General features: G+C 36.8%; 1 protein-coding gene across 3 annotated transcripts in view; it reads right to left on the bottom strand.

Annotated features, from left to right (window-relative positions):
* Positions 1 to 15,390, bottom strand: part of BRIP1 (BRCA1 interacting DNA helicase 1) — a 183,822-nt gene that overhangs the window by 25,686 nt on the left and 142,746 nt on the right. For all 3 annotated transcript variants that reach the window (XM_037993750.2, XM_008011223.3, XM_073004883.1), the window contains exon 17: positions 9,947 to 10,059. In XM_037993750.2, coding sequence (XP_037849678.2) covers positions 9,947 to 10,059 — 113 coding nt within the window. The remainder of the gene's footprint in view (positions 1 to 9,946; positions 10,060 to 15,390) is intronic.

Genomic DNA, 15,390 nt, shown 5'->3' on the forward strand with positions numbered 1-15,390 from the left:
AGTCCTTACATTTTGATATGCTGTATTTTCATTTTTGATCAGTTCAAAATATTTTCTAATTTTACTTGAAACTTGCTGTTTTGTCTATGGATTATTTAGAAATATGCTGCTTAATTTCCAAGTATTTGGACATTTTTCTGTTACTGATTTCTAGTTTAAACTAGATTAGTAGTTTAATTCCATTACTGTCAGAGAACATACTGGACTTGAGTTGGCTAATAATGTTGCTCAAGTCATCTATATCTTTATTAGTTTGTCTACTAGTTCTGTTACTGAGAGGAATTTCGAAGTTTCCAACTATAATTATATATTTGTCTATTTTTCTCTTCAGATCTGTCAGTTTTTGCTTCATGTATTTTGAAACCCTGTTTTGGGGTGCATACACATTTATGATTCTTATGTCTTCTTGGTGAATTCACCCTGTTATCATTATGTAATGTTCTCTTTTATCCCTAATTTTATTTGCTTGGAATTCTACTTTATCTGGTATTAAACAGTTACTTGAGTTAGATCATTGGTATTTTGAATTCTGGTCTCCTTTCTTAATCTACCTACTAGTGCTTACTTTTCAGAGTTCTCAAACAGCTATTCCACATATTCTGTCTAGGTTTTTTAGACTATTAAATATGCTTACTTCATCTTATCTAGGACTGAAACGCTCGAATTATTTTTTAAAGTTAATTTAATTTTAGCTTTGTAAATTTTAACTTTTATCAAAGAAACACAAACACATAGTTTTATATTTTCAGTGGAAAACATAACTGTCCTTTCCCCACCCACCTCCTGTTTACAATTCCCATTCCTCGGAAACATTTACTTTCAATTTTTTAGGTAGCTCTTCTGGTTTTTATCTCCATATTTCTAAGGAACATTCATCCTACTACTACTTCTTGGTTTTTGAACATGAGAACTTATGTACTGATTCTCTCCTGTGGAAGATGTTTATTTCTCTTATACCACTGATACTTCACCATCCCTTCCTGGGAATATTAACAACTGAGTCACATAGTGCACTATAATTACATTTCCTTTATTGTACAAGACTTTTTGCCTTCCCTGGAGTTAATAACTGCCTCTCTTTTTATGGATTAATGTTTTAATGTTCTCTATCATTAATTAATCCCCAAACCATGCCACAGCTGTAAAAATTATTCCCAGTATGGTCAAACCTTCTATCCTCTGAACTCAATTTGGACTACTTGCCGCACTGCTATCATCCCAGAGTTTTCCTTCCTGGTTGTTTTAGGAATTATCTTTGCCTCTATTCTGGATTGTAACCCTAGTTTCCTGCATCCTTGATATTCCTTTTTGAATTTTTTTTATTTTGATGGAACACATCTTCCAGTAACATCTTGAGAAAGTGTCCATTTGAAGCAAATGTTTTAGGTCCTTGTATGTTGAAGGTTTTATTTTGTCTTATAGTTTGTTAGTTTGGCTTGAATAGAACTTAAGTTAGAAATCCAAAATTTCCCTAAAATATTTGAAGACAATTTTTTCTATTTTTTTGGTTTCAGTGTTGCTTTTCAGAAGTCTGTTGTGATTCTGATTCTCTATCTTTTGTGAGATAGAGACTTGTCTTTTTGTCTTTGGAAGATTTTAAGACTTTTTCTTTATTCCCTGGTACTTGGAAAGGACACAGTGAAGTGCTTTGTAGTTTTTCCTTCTTTACCTGTGCCTTAGTGAGCCCCTTCAATCAGGAAATCATGTTATTCAATTCTGAGAAATTTTCTTGAGTTATTTCTCTGAGATGTTTCTTTCCTTTATTTTTTCTGTTCTCATGATCTGGGCCTCCTATTTATCAGAAGTTGGTTATTGCATACTGATCCTCTAATTTTCTAGTTCTTCTTTCCCGCTTTCTCTTTTTGATCTGGAAAATTTCAATTTTATCTTTCAAGCCCTATTATGCATTTAAAATTTGTTGGTATCATGTTAATTTCTAAGAACTTCTTAGTCTTTTGTTCTTGTTTCATGGAGGCAATATGGTACATCTCTATGCATATTAATATTTTTTTGAAGATTTCTCCTATCTGGGGTTGGCAAACTATAGCCTGTAGTGTCCGCAAAAATAACCCATGTCTTGTTTTTGTACAGCCTCCAATGTGTAGGAATGGTCTTCACGTTTTTTTTGTTTTTTTTTTTTTTTTTGAGAAAGAGTCTCATTCTGCCGCCCAGGCTGAAGTGCAGTGGTGCAACGTCGGCTCACTGCAACCTCCACCTCCCAGGTTCAAGTGATTCTCTTCCCTCAGCCTCCTGAGTAGCTGGCATTACAGGTGTGCACCACCATACCCAGCTAATTTTTGTATTTTTAGTAGAAATGGGGTTTCACCATGTTGGCCAGGCTGGTCTCAAACTGCTGACCTCAAGTGATCATTTTTAAGAGGATTAAGGAAAAAACAAAAAATATGTGACAGACTGTATGTAGCCTGCAAAGCCTAAAATATACACAGTAGTCCCCCACAGCTGCAATCTTGCCTATGGTCAAAGTTACCCATGGTCAAATGTCCAAAAATATTAAATGGAAAATTCCAGAAATAATTCATACATTTTAAAATGCATGCCTTTCTGAGCTGCATGACAAAAATCTCATGCTGTCCCACTCAGGATGTTAATCATCCCTTTGTCCACCATGTCCATGCTGTATACTCTTTTTGCCTGTTAGTCATTTAGTAGCCATCTTGGTTATCAGATAGAAAAAACACAGTATACACAGAGTTTGGTACTACCCATAGTTTCAGGCATTTAGTGGAAATTGTGGAATCTATCTTCTCTGGTTAAGGAGACTACTGTACTGTCTGGCCCTTTATAGAAAGCACTGGCCAATCCTTGTTCTAGTCTGTTGTGCTGTTTCTATTTTCTCAGAGTTCTTCTCCTCTGTTTTTGTTTGCTTTGTTGTACTTGTTTTGTTGTTGTTGTTGTTTTGGTCTGTTTTTCATGTTAGAGACTTTCTTTGACAATCTGGTGAAGACTCTGCGCTTACTTAAAATTAAGGCACTAAAACAATGATTGGCAGCTCTGAATGTATGGGTAGAGCTTATACGCTGGGAAGTTTGCTATAGGGTAATTTGGTAGGAACCGGGCCAATTTGTAGATACTTTTTCATGGGGTGGTCAGTTTCCCTAAAGAGGAATTCTACACCCTTGGGAGATGTAAGACTGATTGTCAGCCTACTCAGAGCTAAAAAGAAAAGGGGGATGGAGTTCTCACATTCAGTATGTAGAATCCCCATATATAATATTAACCTCCATCTTTAATACATACTCAGCTGTGCCTGGTGTTGAAGAATACAGAGACTCTGTTGTTCAACCTTTCCAGAAGTAAACTTGGGTGAGAGAGGGGGCTAATTGCTTCTTATACTATCTTGCAACCAAGCCACCTGTTTTTAAATCTCACTTTCATTGACATTTTAGATTGCTCCAAATCCTAGGCTTTTCATGCATGAATCTGAAAGTTCTTGTTGACTATCATCAGTGTAAATTTAAATTTCAGCTTTGTCTTGCCTGCTAAGTCATTCAGTCATTCATCTGTTTTCCAGTGTTCAAAATTTGTTGATACTGCTTGTCTGTCACTGTCTCCTCTCTGTCTTTGTAACATTGTAGGTTTGACATTTTCATTCCTTTATTATCATAGGATTTTGAGGGGGTGAAGAGTAACATAAATGTTCAATTTTTCTACAAAGACTAAAAAAATCTAAATTTTTTAGGGCATTATTTTTTGATATTATTTTAAAGTAACCTATAGGCTCCAAGGCAACAGACCATAATAACACTGGGAAGGATAGGAAGATGACTATTGTCAACACTACAGAAGAATATTGAAAGTCAATGGAAAGTCAGTGTGCCACTGTATTTTGGTTCCAGTTTGATTTACATTTAAAGCATTCTGTGGTATAGTAGAAAGGTACTTCTGTTAATGAAACAATTTAAAGAAATAAGATTTCACCTTTTCTTTTTACCATTGTTTTCAAACTGCCTTGCTTAAATGAATTATGCCCACTTGAGACAAAGATTATGCTTTCAGTAAAGCAACAAAGACTAGTTAGGAAACTCATAGTGCAGTTGTAACCTGGTTGCAAAACCATCTGGTATGTTTCCAAAGGCTGTTCTTGTATTTCATAGACTTATATTACTTCAAATACTCTTAACAGTCCCATGTGTGCTTAAAAAAATTAACATTAAAAAGAATCCATTGGTTTCTGCTTACTTTAGATCTTCTGTATCCCTTACAAGAAGAGTGACTCAGAGTATAAGCACCTTTTCTGTCAATCAATATATATTATGAGTTTTATTAAATAACATAAAACATTTGCTTGATCTTTATTTTTTTAATTTTAAAAATTTTACTTATTGATTGGTTTTAAAAGGATAAGCTCCTTTGTAACAAATTATTAATTGGCATTATTCTCTGAAAATCAGTAATAAAATGATAATAAATAGCTGGGCTCTCCATTTAAAAAAATTAATAAAATACTAAGGTACAGTATTATATATCAATACTATAAATACATGATTTTTATGATATTCCAGGAAAGCATGTTTTGAAGCTCTAAAAGCTCTCTGGGCAATGTTGTATGGCGGGAAAAAGCACTGAACCTCACATTTTTCATTAAACAAGCATTTGAGACTTGGTTGCTGAGAATGTAAAAACATGTAACACATGTTCAAGGAAGAAAACAGGCTATTACAATACAATGAGATATGTGCTATAATACAGATAGCAACCAAAATGCTATAGGTTTACTAAGGTATAAATAACTCTAGTTGGAGAACTTTTAAAGGTCCTCATAAAGGACATGACTTTCAATGAGGTTTTGATTGCTAAATTTGCCACATGAACTGTATGGTAACTTATAAGCCAAGGCAAAGCGTAATGAAAGAATATAGTATGTTTGATAGTTTAACAGTGACATGTTTATGTTTAATAGTGAAAAATTCGGTGGCTAGAAGTAGAGCATAAGAATGAAAAATCAGGTATTACAGTTTTAGAAGTGGATGGGACCAAGATGTAAAGGGCCATTTAGTAGCCATATGGCCTTAGAAAAATTATTTAATTTCTCATAACCAGTTTAAAAACAACTCAGGCTGAGGCAGGTGGATCATCTGAGGTCAGGAGTTTGAGACCAGCCTGGTCATCACGATGAACCCCATCTCTACTATAAATATAAAAATTAGCTGGGCATGGTAGTGCATGCCTGTAGTCCCAGCTACTCAGGAGGCTGAGGCAGGAGAATCGCTTGAACCTGGGTGGAGGAGGTTGCAGTGAGCCAAGATTGCGCCACTGCACTGGGTGACAGAGTGAGACTCCATTTCAAAAAAAAAAAAAAACAAATCAAATAAAACATCAAGTAGCAACATGCATTGCTACTGGAAGTGATTGGTAGAAGAATCAAGTGAGATATGTGGAAAAGGTTTGTAAACGAGAAAACCGCATACAAACATAACTTTTGTTTCACATGGTTTCTTGAAATTCAAGGCATTGCTTATACTAAAAGGAAGAAAAATCAACTGAGGTAAGTATATTTATTTTCCTAAAATTGAGTATAATGACTAAAAGTAAACAATTTCAAAAATATATTCAAGTTCCCCTAGAAACTATTAGCTGAATATTAAAATTCAAAAAAACAAACAGAAAAACACAGGTCAATCAACACAGGGAGACACAAAGTAAGCAGATGTGATGCTTCAATAACCTGCAGTGCAACTTGATTCCAAGTAAAATGGGATTTCTAGGAAGAAAAGGGGAGCAGGATCTCTGTAGCTTAACCGTAGACCTGAATCACTCAGTTTGAAGAAAACCATTTGCAGAATACCATTCTAAAATGATGGGGAGTGGCTGGGTGTGGTGGCTCACGCATGTAATCCTAACACTTCGGGAGCCTGAAGCGGGAGGATCACTTGAGGCCAGGAGTTCAAGACCAGCCTGGCCAACATAGCAAAACCCTGTCTCTACTAAAAATACAAAAATTAGCCAGGCGTGGTGGCATGTGCCTGTAATCCCAGTTACTCAGGAGGTTGAGGCAGGAGAATCACTTGAACCCAGGAGGTGGAGGTTGCAGTGAACTGAGATCGCGCCACTGCACTCCAGCATGGGCAACAGAGCAAGACTCTCTCTATCTCAAAATAATAATAATAATAATAAATAAAATGATGCGGAGCACAGTGGGTGACGTGTTCTAAGGCTTAAATCTAGTTGTTGTAGTCTTATGTCTAAGCTATACACAAATACATATAGCTTACGTATATGCATATATATACATATAGCTATGTCTAAGCTACACACCAATCTGAACTCACATGCAATCTGGTTTACAAACGGACTAATGTAAGTACGCAAGACACCAGAAAAATCAAAATTTTTGATTTCACTGGGTAAGATCATGATTAGTTGTGGGACTTCTGGTTGAAGTGCAAATATGTCAACTGGTCATGTTTTCATTTTACTCTTATCCTATTTCTTTTTTTTAGATGGAGTCTCCGTCGCCCAGGCTGGAGTGCAGTGGCGCGACCTCAGCTCAGTGCAACCTCCACCTACCAGGTTCAAGCAATTCTCCTGCCTCAGCCTCCCCAGTAGCTGGGACTATAGGCGCCCGCCACCACACCCAGCTAATTTTTGTATTTTTAGTAGAGATGGGGTTTCACCATGTTGACCAGGCTGATCTCAAACTCCTGACCTCAGGTGATCCGCCCGCCTCCGCCTCCCAAAGGGCTGGAATTACAGGCATGAGCCACCTCACCTAGCCCAGCCTGTTTCTATGAATTATCCAAATGCCTTACAGCTTCACTAAGAAATAAATAATTACATGGTTAAGCTAATTACAATTTCACAGAGAAGATAAAATATTAATTTGCAGGCCAAACGCAGTGGCTCACGCCTGTAAGTCCAGCACTTTGGGAGGCCGATGCAGGTGGATCACGAGGTCAAGAAATCGAGACCATCCTGTCCAACATGGTGAAAACCCATCTCTATTAAATATACAAAAATTTGCCAGCCGTGGTGGTGCGAGCCTGTAGTGCCAGCTACTTGGGAGGCTGAGGCAGAAGAACCGCTTGAATGCAGGAGACAGAGGTTGCAGTGAGCTGAGATTGTGCTACTGCACTCCAGCCCAGCCTGGCTACAGAGAGAGACTTCATCTCAAAAAAAAAAAAAAAAAAAAAAAAAAAAAAAAAAAAAAAATTTAATTTGCACAAAATCTAATTATAGCATTTATAAATTAGATGTTGATGCCCTACAATATGAAATTAAGGGATAGTAATGCACCACATAATGATGTTTCTGTCAATGTGTAGTGCATATATGATAGTGGTCCCATAAGATTACAATGGAGCTGAAAAATTCCTATCACCTAGTGATGTCACCATTGTAACATTATAGCACAATGCATTACAAGTGCTTGTGGTGATGCTGGTGTAAACAAACCTACTGTGCTGCTAGTCTTATAAAAGTATAGCACATACAATTATGTATAGTATGTAATACTTGATAATGATAATAACTATGTTACTGATTTGTGTATTTACTATATTGTACTTCTTATCATTATTTTAGAGTGTACTCCTTTCACTTATTTTTTTTTTTTTTTTTTTTCCGAGACGGAGTCTCGCTCTGTCGCCCAGGCTGGAGTGCAGTGGCCAGATCTCAGCTCACTGCAAGCTCCGCCTCCCGGGTTCACGCCATTCTCCTGCCTCAGCCTCCCGAGTAGCTGGGACTACAGGCGCCCACCACTTCGCCCGGCTAATTTTTTGTATTTTTTAGTGGAGACGGGGTTTCACCGTGTTAGCCAGGATGGTCTCGATCTCCTGACCTCGTGATCCGCCCGTCTCGGCCTCCCAAAGTGCTGGGATTACAGGCTTGAGCCACCGCGCCCGGCCCCTTTCACTTATATTTTTAAAAAAGTTAACTATAAAACAGCTTCAGGCAGATCCCTCAGGCAGAATTCCAGAAGAAGGCATTGCTATCATAGGAGATGACAGCTCCATGCATGTTATTTATTGGTTCTGAAGACCTTCCAGTGATTCAAGACATGGAGGTAGAAGACAGGGATATTGATGCTCCTGATCCTGTGTAGGCCTAGGCTACTACCTGAGTGTTCAAAAGAGATGGAGTCTCTCTCTGTCGCCCAGGCTGGAGTACAGTAGGGCAATCTCGGCTCAATGCAGCCTCCATCTCCCGGGTTCAAGTAATTCTCCTGCCCCAACCTCCCAGGTAGCTGGGATTATAGGCACCTGCCACCACACCCAACTAATTTTTGTATTTTTAGTACAGACGGGGTTTCACCATGTTGGCCAGACTGGTATCGAACTCCTGACCTCAAGTGATCTGCCCACATTGGCCTCCCAAAGTGCTGGGATTACAGGCATCAACCATTGAGCTCCCCATGTCTTCATTTTTAACAGAAAAGTTTACGAAGTAAAAAAAATAAAAAACAAAAATTTCAAAAATAGAAAAAGCTTATAGAATAAGGATATGAAAATTACTTTTGTAAAGCTGAATAATTTGTGTTTTAAGCTAAGTGTTGTAAAAGAGTCAAAAAGGTAAAAAAATAAAAATAAAAAGTTTATAAAGTAAAAAAATTACAGTAAGCTGGGCACAGTGGCGTGTGCCTGGAGTTCCAGCTACTTGGGAGGCCAATGTGAGAGGACTGCTTGAGCCCAGGTGTTCGAGACCAGCCTGGGCAACACAGTGACACCTCATCTCTCAAAAAGAAAAGTCAGAGTAAGCTCACAGTAATTTATTATTGAAAAAATAAAAATAAATCAATTTACTATAGACTAAGTGTACAGTGTTTACAAACCCTACAGTTAGTGTACAGTAATGTCCTAGGTCTTCACATTCACTCACTACTCGGTCGACTCACTTGAAGCAGCTTATAGCCCTGTAAGCTCTATTCCTGGTAAGTGCCATGTACATTTGTACCATTTTTAATATATTGTATTTGTATATAATATTTTTACTGTACCTTTTCTACATTTATATACTCAATTACTTACCCTTGTGTTACAATTGTCTACAGTACAGCAACATGCTATACAGGTTTGTGATCTAGGAGCAATAGGCTATACTATATAGCCTAGATGTGTAGTAGACTATACTATCTAGGTTTCTCTAAGTACATTTTATAATGTTCCCACAACAGTACAATTGCCTAACAACTCACTTCTCAGAATATATCCCTGTCATTAAGTGATGCATGACTGTATAAAATGATGATTTAAAAATGAGTTTCACAAAGCATAAATCTTAATGGGCAAGAATATTTAGAAATAGGAGTATCATGATTAAATGTTTAGTAGGCGTTAATTCTTTAGGACCATGATTATGGCTTGTTTTAACCCTTCTTCAATTATTATTATTATTTTTTCAAGACAGGGTCTGGCTCTGTTGCCCAGGCTGGAGTGCAGTGGCATGATTTCGGCTCACTGCAACCCCCACCTCCCAGGCTCAAGCAATCCTACTTCAGCCTCCCAAGTAGCTCACACCTGTAATCCCAGCACTTTGGGAGGTTGAGGTGGGTGGATCACTTGAGGCCAGGAGTTTCAGACCCAGCCAACATGGTGAAACCCCATCTCTACTAAAAACACAAAAATTAGCTGGGCATGGTGGCACATGCCTGTAATCCCAGCTACTCGGGAGGCTGGGGCAGGAGAATTGCTTCAACCCAGGCGGTGGAGGATGCAGTGAACCGAGATCACGCCACTGCACTCCAGCCTTGGCGACAGAGTGAGACTGTCTAAAACAATAGCAAATTGTGAGTTTTGTTTTGGGAATAACTTATTTACTCTTTTCAAATTCTACTTGTGACAGCTATTATTGAAAACATACCTGTTCCTATGGTTCCAGTTAAATAAAATTTTACCAAATTAATTATAAAGAGTAAAGTAGCAAAACTAGCTTTATATATATAGCCCTGTCACAGATAATATTATATTATATTAAATTTCACTCCACTTACCTACCAAGGGCCTGGTTTAAGGCCCTGTATGCTTGAATTTCATACCACTGACGGCCAGGTAAAAGACCTCTCAATTTTGAATGGTGGTCATTGTATCGTCGTTTTAGTTCAACCTAATAATTTTAAAATTATATTTTAAAATTTAGTAGATAAATAAAGCTCATTTTAAACATCATACTAACTTCTAACAGTTTGAATATACATATTTTTAGGGTAGAGGTTTTATTTTGTTTTTCAGTACTGATTTTTTTCATTTCATTAAAACAGTTTTATTTAGCTTTACATTCCTTAAATTATGTAATGCATATAAATAATCAGCTGTGTGATCTCAAAGTTTTATTGAACTTACATTCATTAAATCCATACATTTTCAGTGTACAAGTAGATGAGTTTTGACATATATAGCAATGTAACCACCATCATATTATAGAACATTTTCATTACCCTCAAAAGTTCCTTCTTATCCCTTTATAGTAAATTTCTTTCCTCCATTGCTGGCCCTGGCAACCACTGATCTGCTTTCTGTTTTGCCCTTTATAGAATTTCATATAAATATTATCATATATTATGTAATGACTTGTGACTTTTTTCATTTAGTATACTTTTAGAATTCATTCATGTTGAAAGGTTTATGAGTAGTTCATTCTTTCATGTGTATCCAGTCTGGTAATCTCTGCTTTTTAATTGCAATGTTTAGACCATTTACATTTAATGTAATTATTGCTATGATTGGGTTTAAGACTACCACCTTGCTTCTTTTTCCCCCCATCTGTCCCATTTTCTTTTTATCTTTTGGATCAATCAAGCTTTTTCCCCCCCACTAATGCTTCCATATTATTCCCACTACTGGATTCTTAGCTATGTCTTTGTGTGTATGTGATTCCTCTAGGGTTTATGATATACATCCTTATTAGTCTACCTTAAAATAATATTATACCACTTCACATATGATGTAAAAATACCACAATATACTTCCATTTCCTTTTGTTGTCCTTTATGTGATTGCTGCCATGTATTTAAGTTTGATACATGCTATAAACTCATAAAACATTTTATTATGCTTTAAACAGTACATTATCTTTTAATTTTAAATAAGTTTACAATTTTGAAATAAGTTTAGATTTACAGAAAAGTTCCAAAGATAGTACAGAGATTCCTTATACCCTTTACCCAATTTCCCCTAATGTTAACATCTTATATTAATATAGCTTATGTCAAATTAAGAAATTAACATTAATACATTAGTATTAAATAATCTACGTATTTTATTCAGATTTCCATTTTGTCCCAAAAGATTATCTTTTAAGAGATACTGTATTTACCCTCAGATTTACCATTTCTGGCACTCTTCATTTTCTCATGTAGATTTAAATTTCCATCTGGTATCATTTTCCTTCTACCTGAAGAACTTTCTTTAATATTAGTAGTGCAGGTTTGCTGGCAATGAGTTCTTTCAGCTTTTGTTTTTTTTTCCTGAAAAGCCTTCACTATCTTCCTTTTTGAGAGATTGTCCCTCTTGATCAAGAATTCTAAATTGACAGGTTTTTTTCTTTTGTTAAAAACGGCTTCTCATTATTTTCTGATTTGCATAGTTCTGAAGAAAAAATATGCTATTGTCCTATCTCTGTAATGTTCCCCGTTTAGCGACTTTGGATTGGATTATAATGTGCTGTTGTGTGTATTTTGCTTGAGTTTTATTAAGCTTCTTGGACCTGTAGGCTTACAGTTTCTATCAAACTTGAAAATTTTTCAGCCATTATTTCTCTAAATATATATATTCTTCTGCCTCCAAACACTTCTTCTTCTTCTTGGACTCCAATTACAACTTTATTAGACTACTTTATGTTACTCCACATATCACTGACACTCTTTTTTTTCACTCTACACTTCATTTTGGATAATTTTTATTTCTAAGATTTTAAGTTCACCAACTTTTCCTTCCGCAGTGTCTAATCCATCCAGTGTATTTTTTTGTTTCATATCGAGATATTTCACATAGGTATTTAAAAAATAGCTTCTGTTTCTCTTTTCAGTATGCTTATGTTTTCTTCTATCTTCTTTGAACTTACAGAACATAAAACATAAGGTATTTTAAAAATCCTTGTCTGCCAGCCAGTTCTAACATCTCTGTCATTTCTGGTTTTGTTTCTATTGATTGATTTTCCTCTGTATTAGAGGTTAAATTCTCTTCTTTGCATGCCTGCTAATTTTTGATTTGATACTAGACATAGTGAGCATTAAGTCAGTGGTTACTGGATTTTGTTGTGAATGCAGTTAGGGTACTTGGAACCAGTTCATTATTTTGAGGCTTACCCTTGTTAGGGAAAGTCAAGAGCAGCCTTTAATCTAGGGCTGTTTTATCCCCCATACAAAGGTGAAACTCTACTGATTATTGTATCAAGTACCCCATGTGTTATGAAGTCTCTTCCCTTCTGGCTGCTGGGAACTCAAACCATTCCCAGACATTTGTGAACTCTAGGAATTCTTTTGCCTACTTATTGGTCATATGTAGTTTCCTCTCATGTATATGCCTATCAGTACTGAACCAAAAACTCAAGGGGACACCTATGCAGATACCTGGAGCTTCCTCTCTATGCAGCTCCATCCTCTCTAGTACTCTGCCTTGCAAATTCTAGCCACCACGGACTTTCCCTAAACTTTATCACTTTAGCTCAGTGTGACCACTGAGCTCTGTTGGAGTTTATTCTCCCTGCACTGTGGCCTAGTAATTGTCTTCAGGCAATAATCTAGTGCAACTGTAGTATTCTAGGACAAGTATATCAAATGGTACAGTTGTCCTTTGGTATCCATGGGTGATTGCTTTCAGAACTTCCCTCAGATACCAAAATCCATGGATGCTCAAGTCCTTGATATAAAATGGCTTAGTATTTGCATAACCTATGTATATCCTCCTTTATGCTTTAAATAATCTCTGGATTACTTTAATAGCTAATATGATGCAAAGCTATGCAAATAGTTGTTACATTGTAGTGTTTAGGGAATAATGACAAGAAAAAATCTGCACATGTTGAGTACAGAAGCAATTTTTTTCAAATATTTTCGATTAACACTTGGGTGAATCCACAGATGCAGAACCCATAAATACAGAGGGCCAACTGTGTATTTTTGTAGTAGAAGCCTAAATAAAGATATGTGGAGTTACTTTCTTGAAGAAAATCATTATATTGAAGAGACATCGGGCACCCCTATGTTTATTGCAGCACTATTCTCAATAACCAAGATATGGAATCAACCAAGGTATCCAACAACAGATGACTGGATAAAGAAAATGTGGTACATATACACAATGGAATACTAAACAGCCATAAAAAAGAATGAAATCCTGTTATTCACAGCAACATGGATGGAACTGAGGACACTACCTTAAGTGAAATAAATAAAAAACATAGTTAAACACCACATGTTCTTGCTCATATGTGGAAGCTTAAAAAAGTTAATCTCATAAAAATAAAAAGTAGAACAGAGGATACTAGCAGATGGGAAGGGGAGGAGGAAGGGAGGAATAGGGAGATATTTGTTTTTTGTCTTGTTTTTTTGAGAGACAGGATCTCAGTCTGTCACCCAGACTGGAGGGCAGTGGTGCGATCATGGCTTACTTCAGCCTTGACCTCCTGGGCTCAAGTGATTCTCCCACCTCAGGCTCCCAAGCAGCTTATACAGTAGTTCCCTCTTATAACAAAACTTACACAGTAGTTCCCTCTTATCTGCAGTGGTTTACGTTAACTGCGGTCAACTGTGGTCCAAAAATATTAAATAAAAAATTCCAGAAATAATTTGTTTTAAATTGCCACTGTTCTGAGTAGCATGATGACATCTCATGCTATCCTGCTCCATCCCACCCAGATGTGAATCATCCCTTTGTCCAATGTATCCACGCTGTACATACTACCCACCAGCAGTTAGTAGTCACTAGTCACTGCCTGGTCAATTTTTTTCTTTTTTAATTTTTAGTACAGATGGGGTCTTGCTATGTTGCCTATGATGGTCTCCAACTCATGAGCTCAAGAAAACCTCCCACCTTGGCCTCCCAAAGTGCTAGGAATACAGGCATGAGCCACTGCACGTGGCTGAGATTTGTTAAAGGATATAAAATTATAGCTAGATGAAATAAGTTCTAATCTTTCATATCACAGTAGGATGACTATAGTTAACAATATTACATCATTTCAAATAACTAGAAGGAGATTACGTGTTCCCTACACAAATAAATGATAAATGTTTGAGATGACAGATATGCTAATTACTCTGATCTAATAAACATCATATGTATCAAAACATCACTATGTACCCTATGAATATATACAATAATTATCTGTCAACTAAAAAATAAAGAGTAAACTTCTTGGAAAAATTTTAGACTTTCAAGATATATTAACAAAACTTATACAGTAGTTCCCTCTTATCTGCAGTGGTTTAAGTTAACTGCGGTCCAAAAATATTAAATAAAAAATTCCAGAAATAATTTGTTTTAAATTGCCACTGTTCTGAGTAGCATGATGACATCTCATGCTATCCTGCTCCATCCCACCCAGATGTGAATCATCCCTTTGTCCAATGTATCCATGCTGTACATACTACCCACCAGCAGTTAGTAGTCACTAGTCACTTAGTAGCTGTCTAGGTCTAATCGAGTGTCATGGTGTTGCAGTGTTTAGGTTCAAGTGACCTCTATTTTACTTAATAATACTTTACTAAATTGTAAACCTACTCAAGAAAAAACAAAGTAGTTTCAGTGTAGTCTATAACACTATTAACTTTTTTTTTTTTTTTTTTTTTTGAGATGGAGTCTCATTCTGTCTCCCAGGCTGGAGTGCAGTGGCACGATCTCAGCTCACTGCAACCTCCGCCTCCCAGGTTCAAGCAATTCTCCTGTCTCAGCCTCCCGAGTAGCTGGGACTACAGGCACCTGCCACCATGACCAGCTAATTTTTGTATTTTTAGTAGAGTCGAGATTTCACATTGTTGGTCAGGCTGGTCTCGAACTCCTGACCTCAGGTAATCCACCCACATTGGCCTCCCAAAATGCTGAGATTACAGGCATGAGCCACTGCGCCCAGCCACTATTAACCTTTTTAAATAAAAGAATATGCTTTAGGAAAGAAAACAGAACAGTATACTTCTGAAAAGCAGCTTTCAAATTGGGGGAGGTAAAAATTTTTATCTTACTATAAGAGTAAAATCTAAGCTTTTTTCTTTCTTTCTTTTTTTTTTTTTTAAAAAAGACGGAGTCTCGCTCTGTCGCCAGGCTGGAGTACAGTGGCGTGATCTTGGCTTACTGCAACCTCTGCCTCCCAGGTTCAAGAGATTCTCCTGCCTCAGCCTCCTGAGTAGCTGAGAGTACAGGCGTGTGCCACCACGCCCAGCTAATTTTTTGTATGTTTAGTAGAGACAGGTTTTCACCATGTTGACCAGGATGGTCTCGA

The sequence above is a fragment of the Chlorocebus sabaeus genome, chromosome 16 (genome assembly GCF_047675955.1).
Source record: "Chlorocebus sabaeus isolate Y175 chromosome 16, mChlSab1.0.hap1, whole genome shotgun sequence".
NCBI lineage: Eukaryota > Metazoa > Chordata > Mammalia > Primates > Cercopithecidae > Chlorocebus > Chlorocebus sabaeus.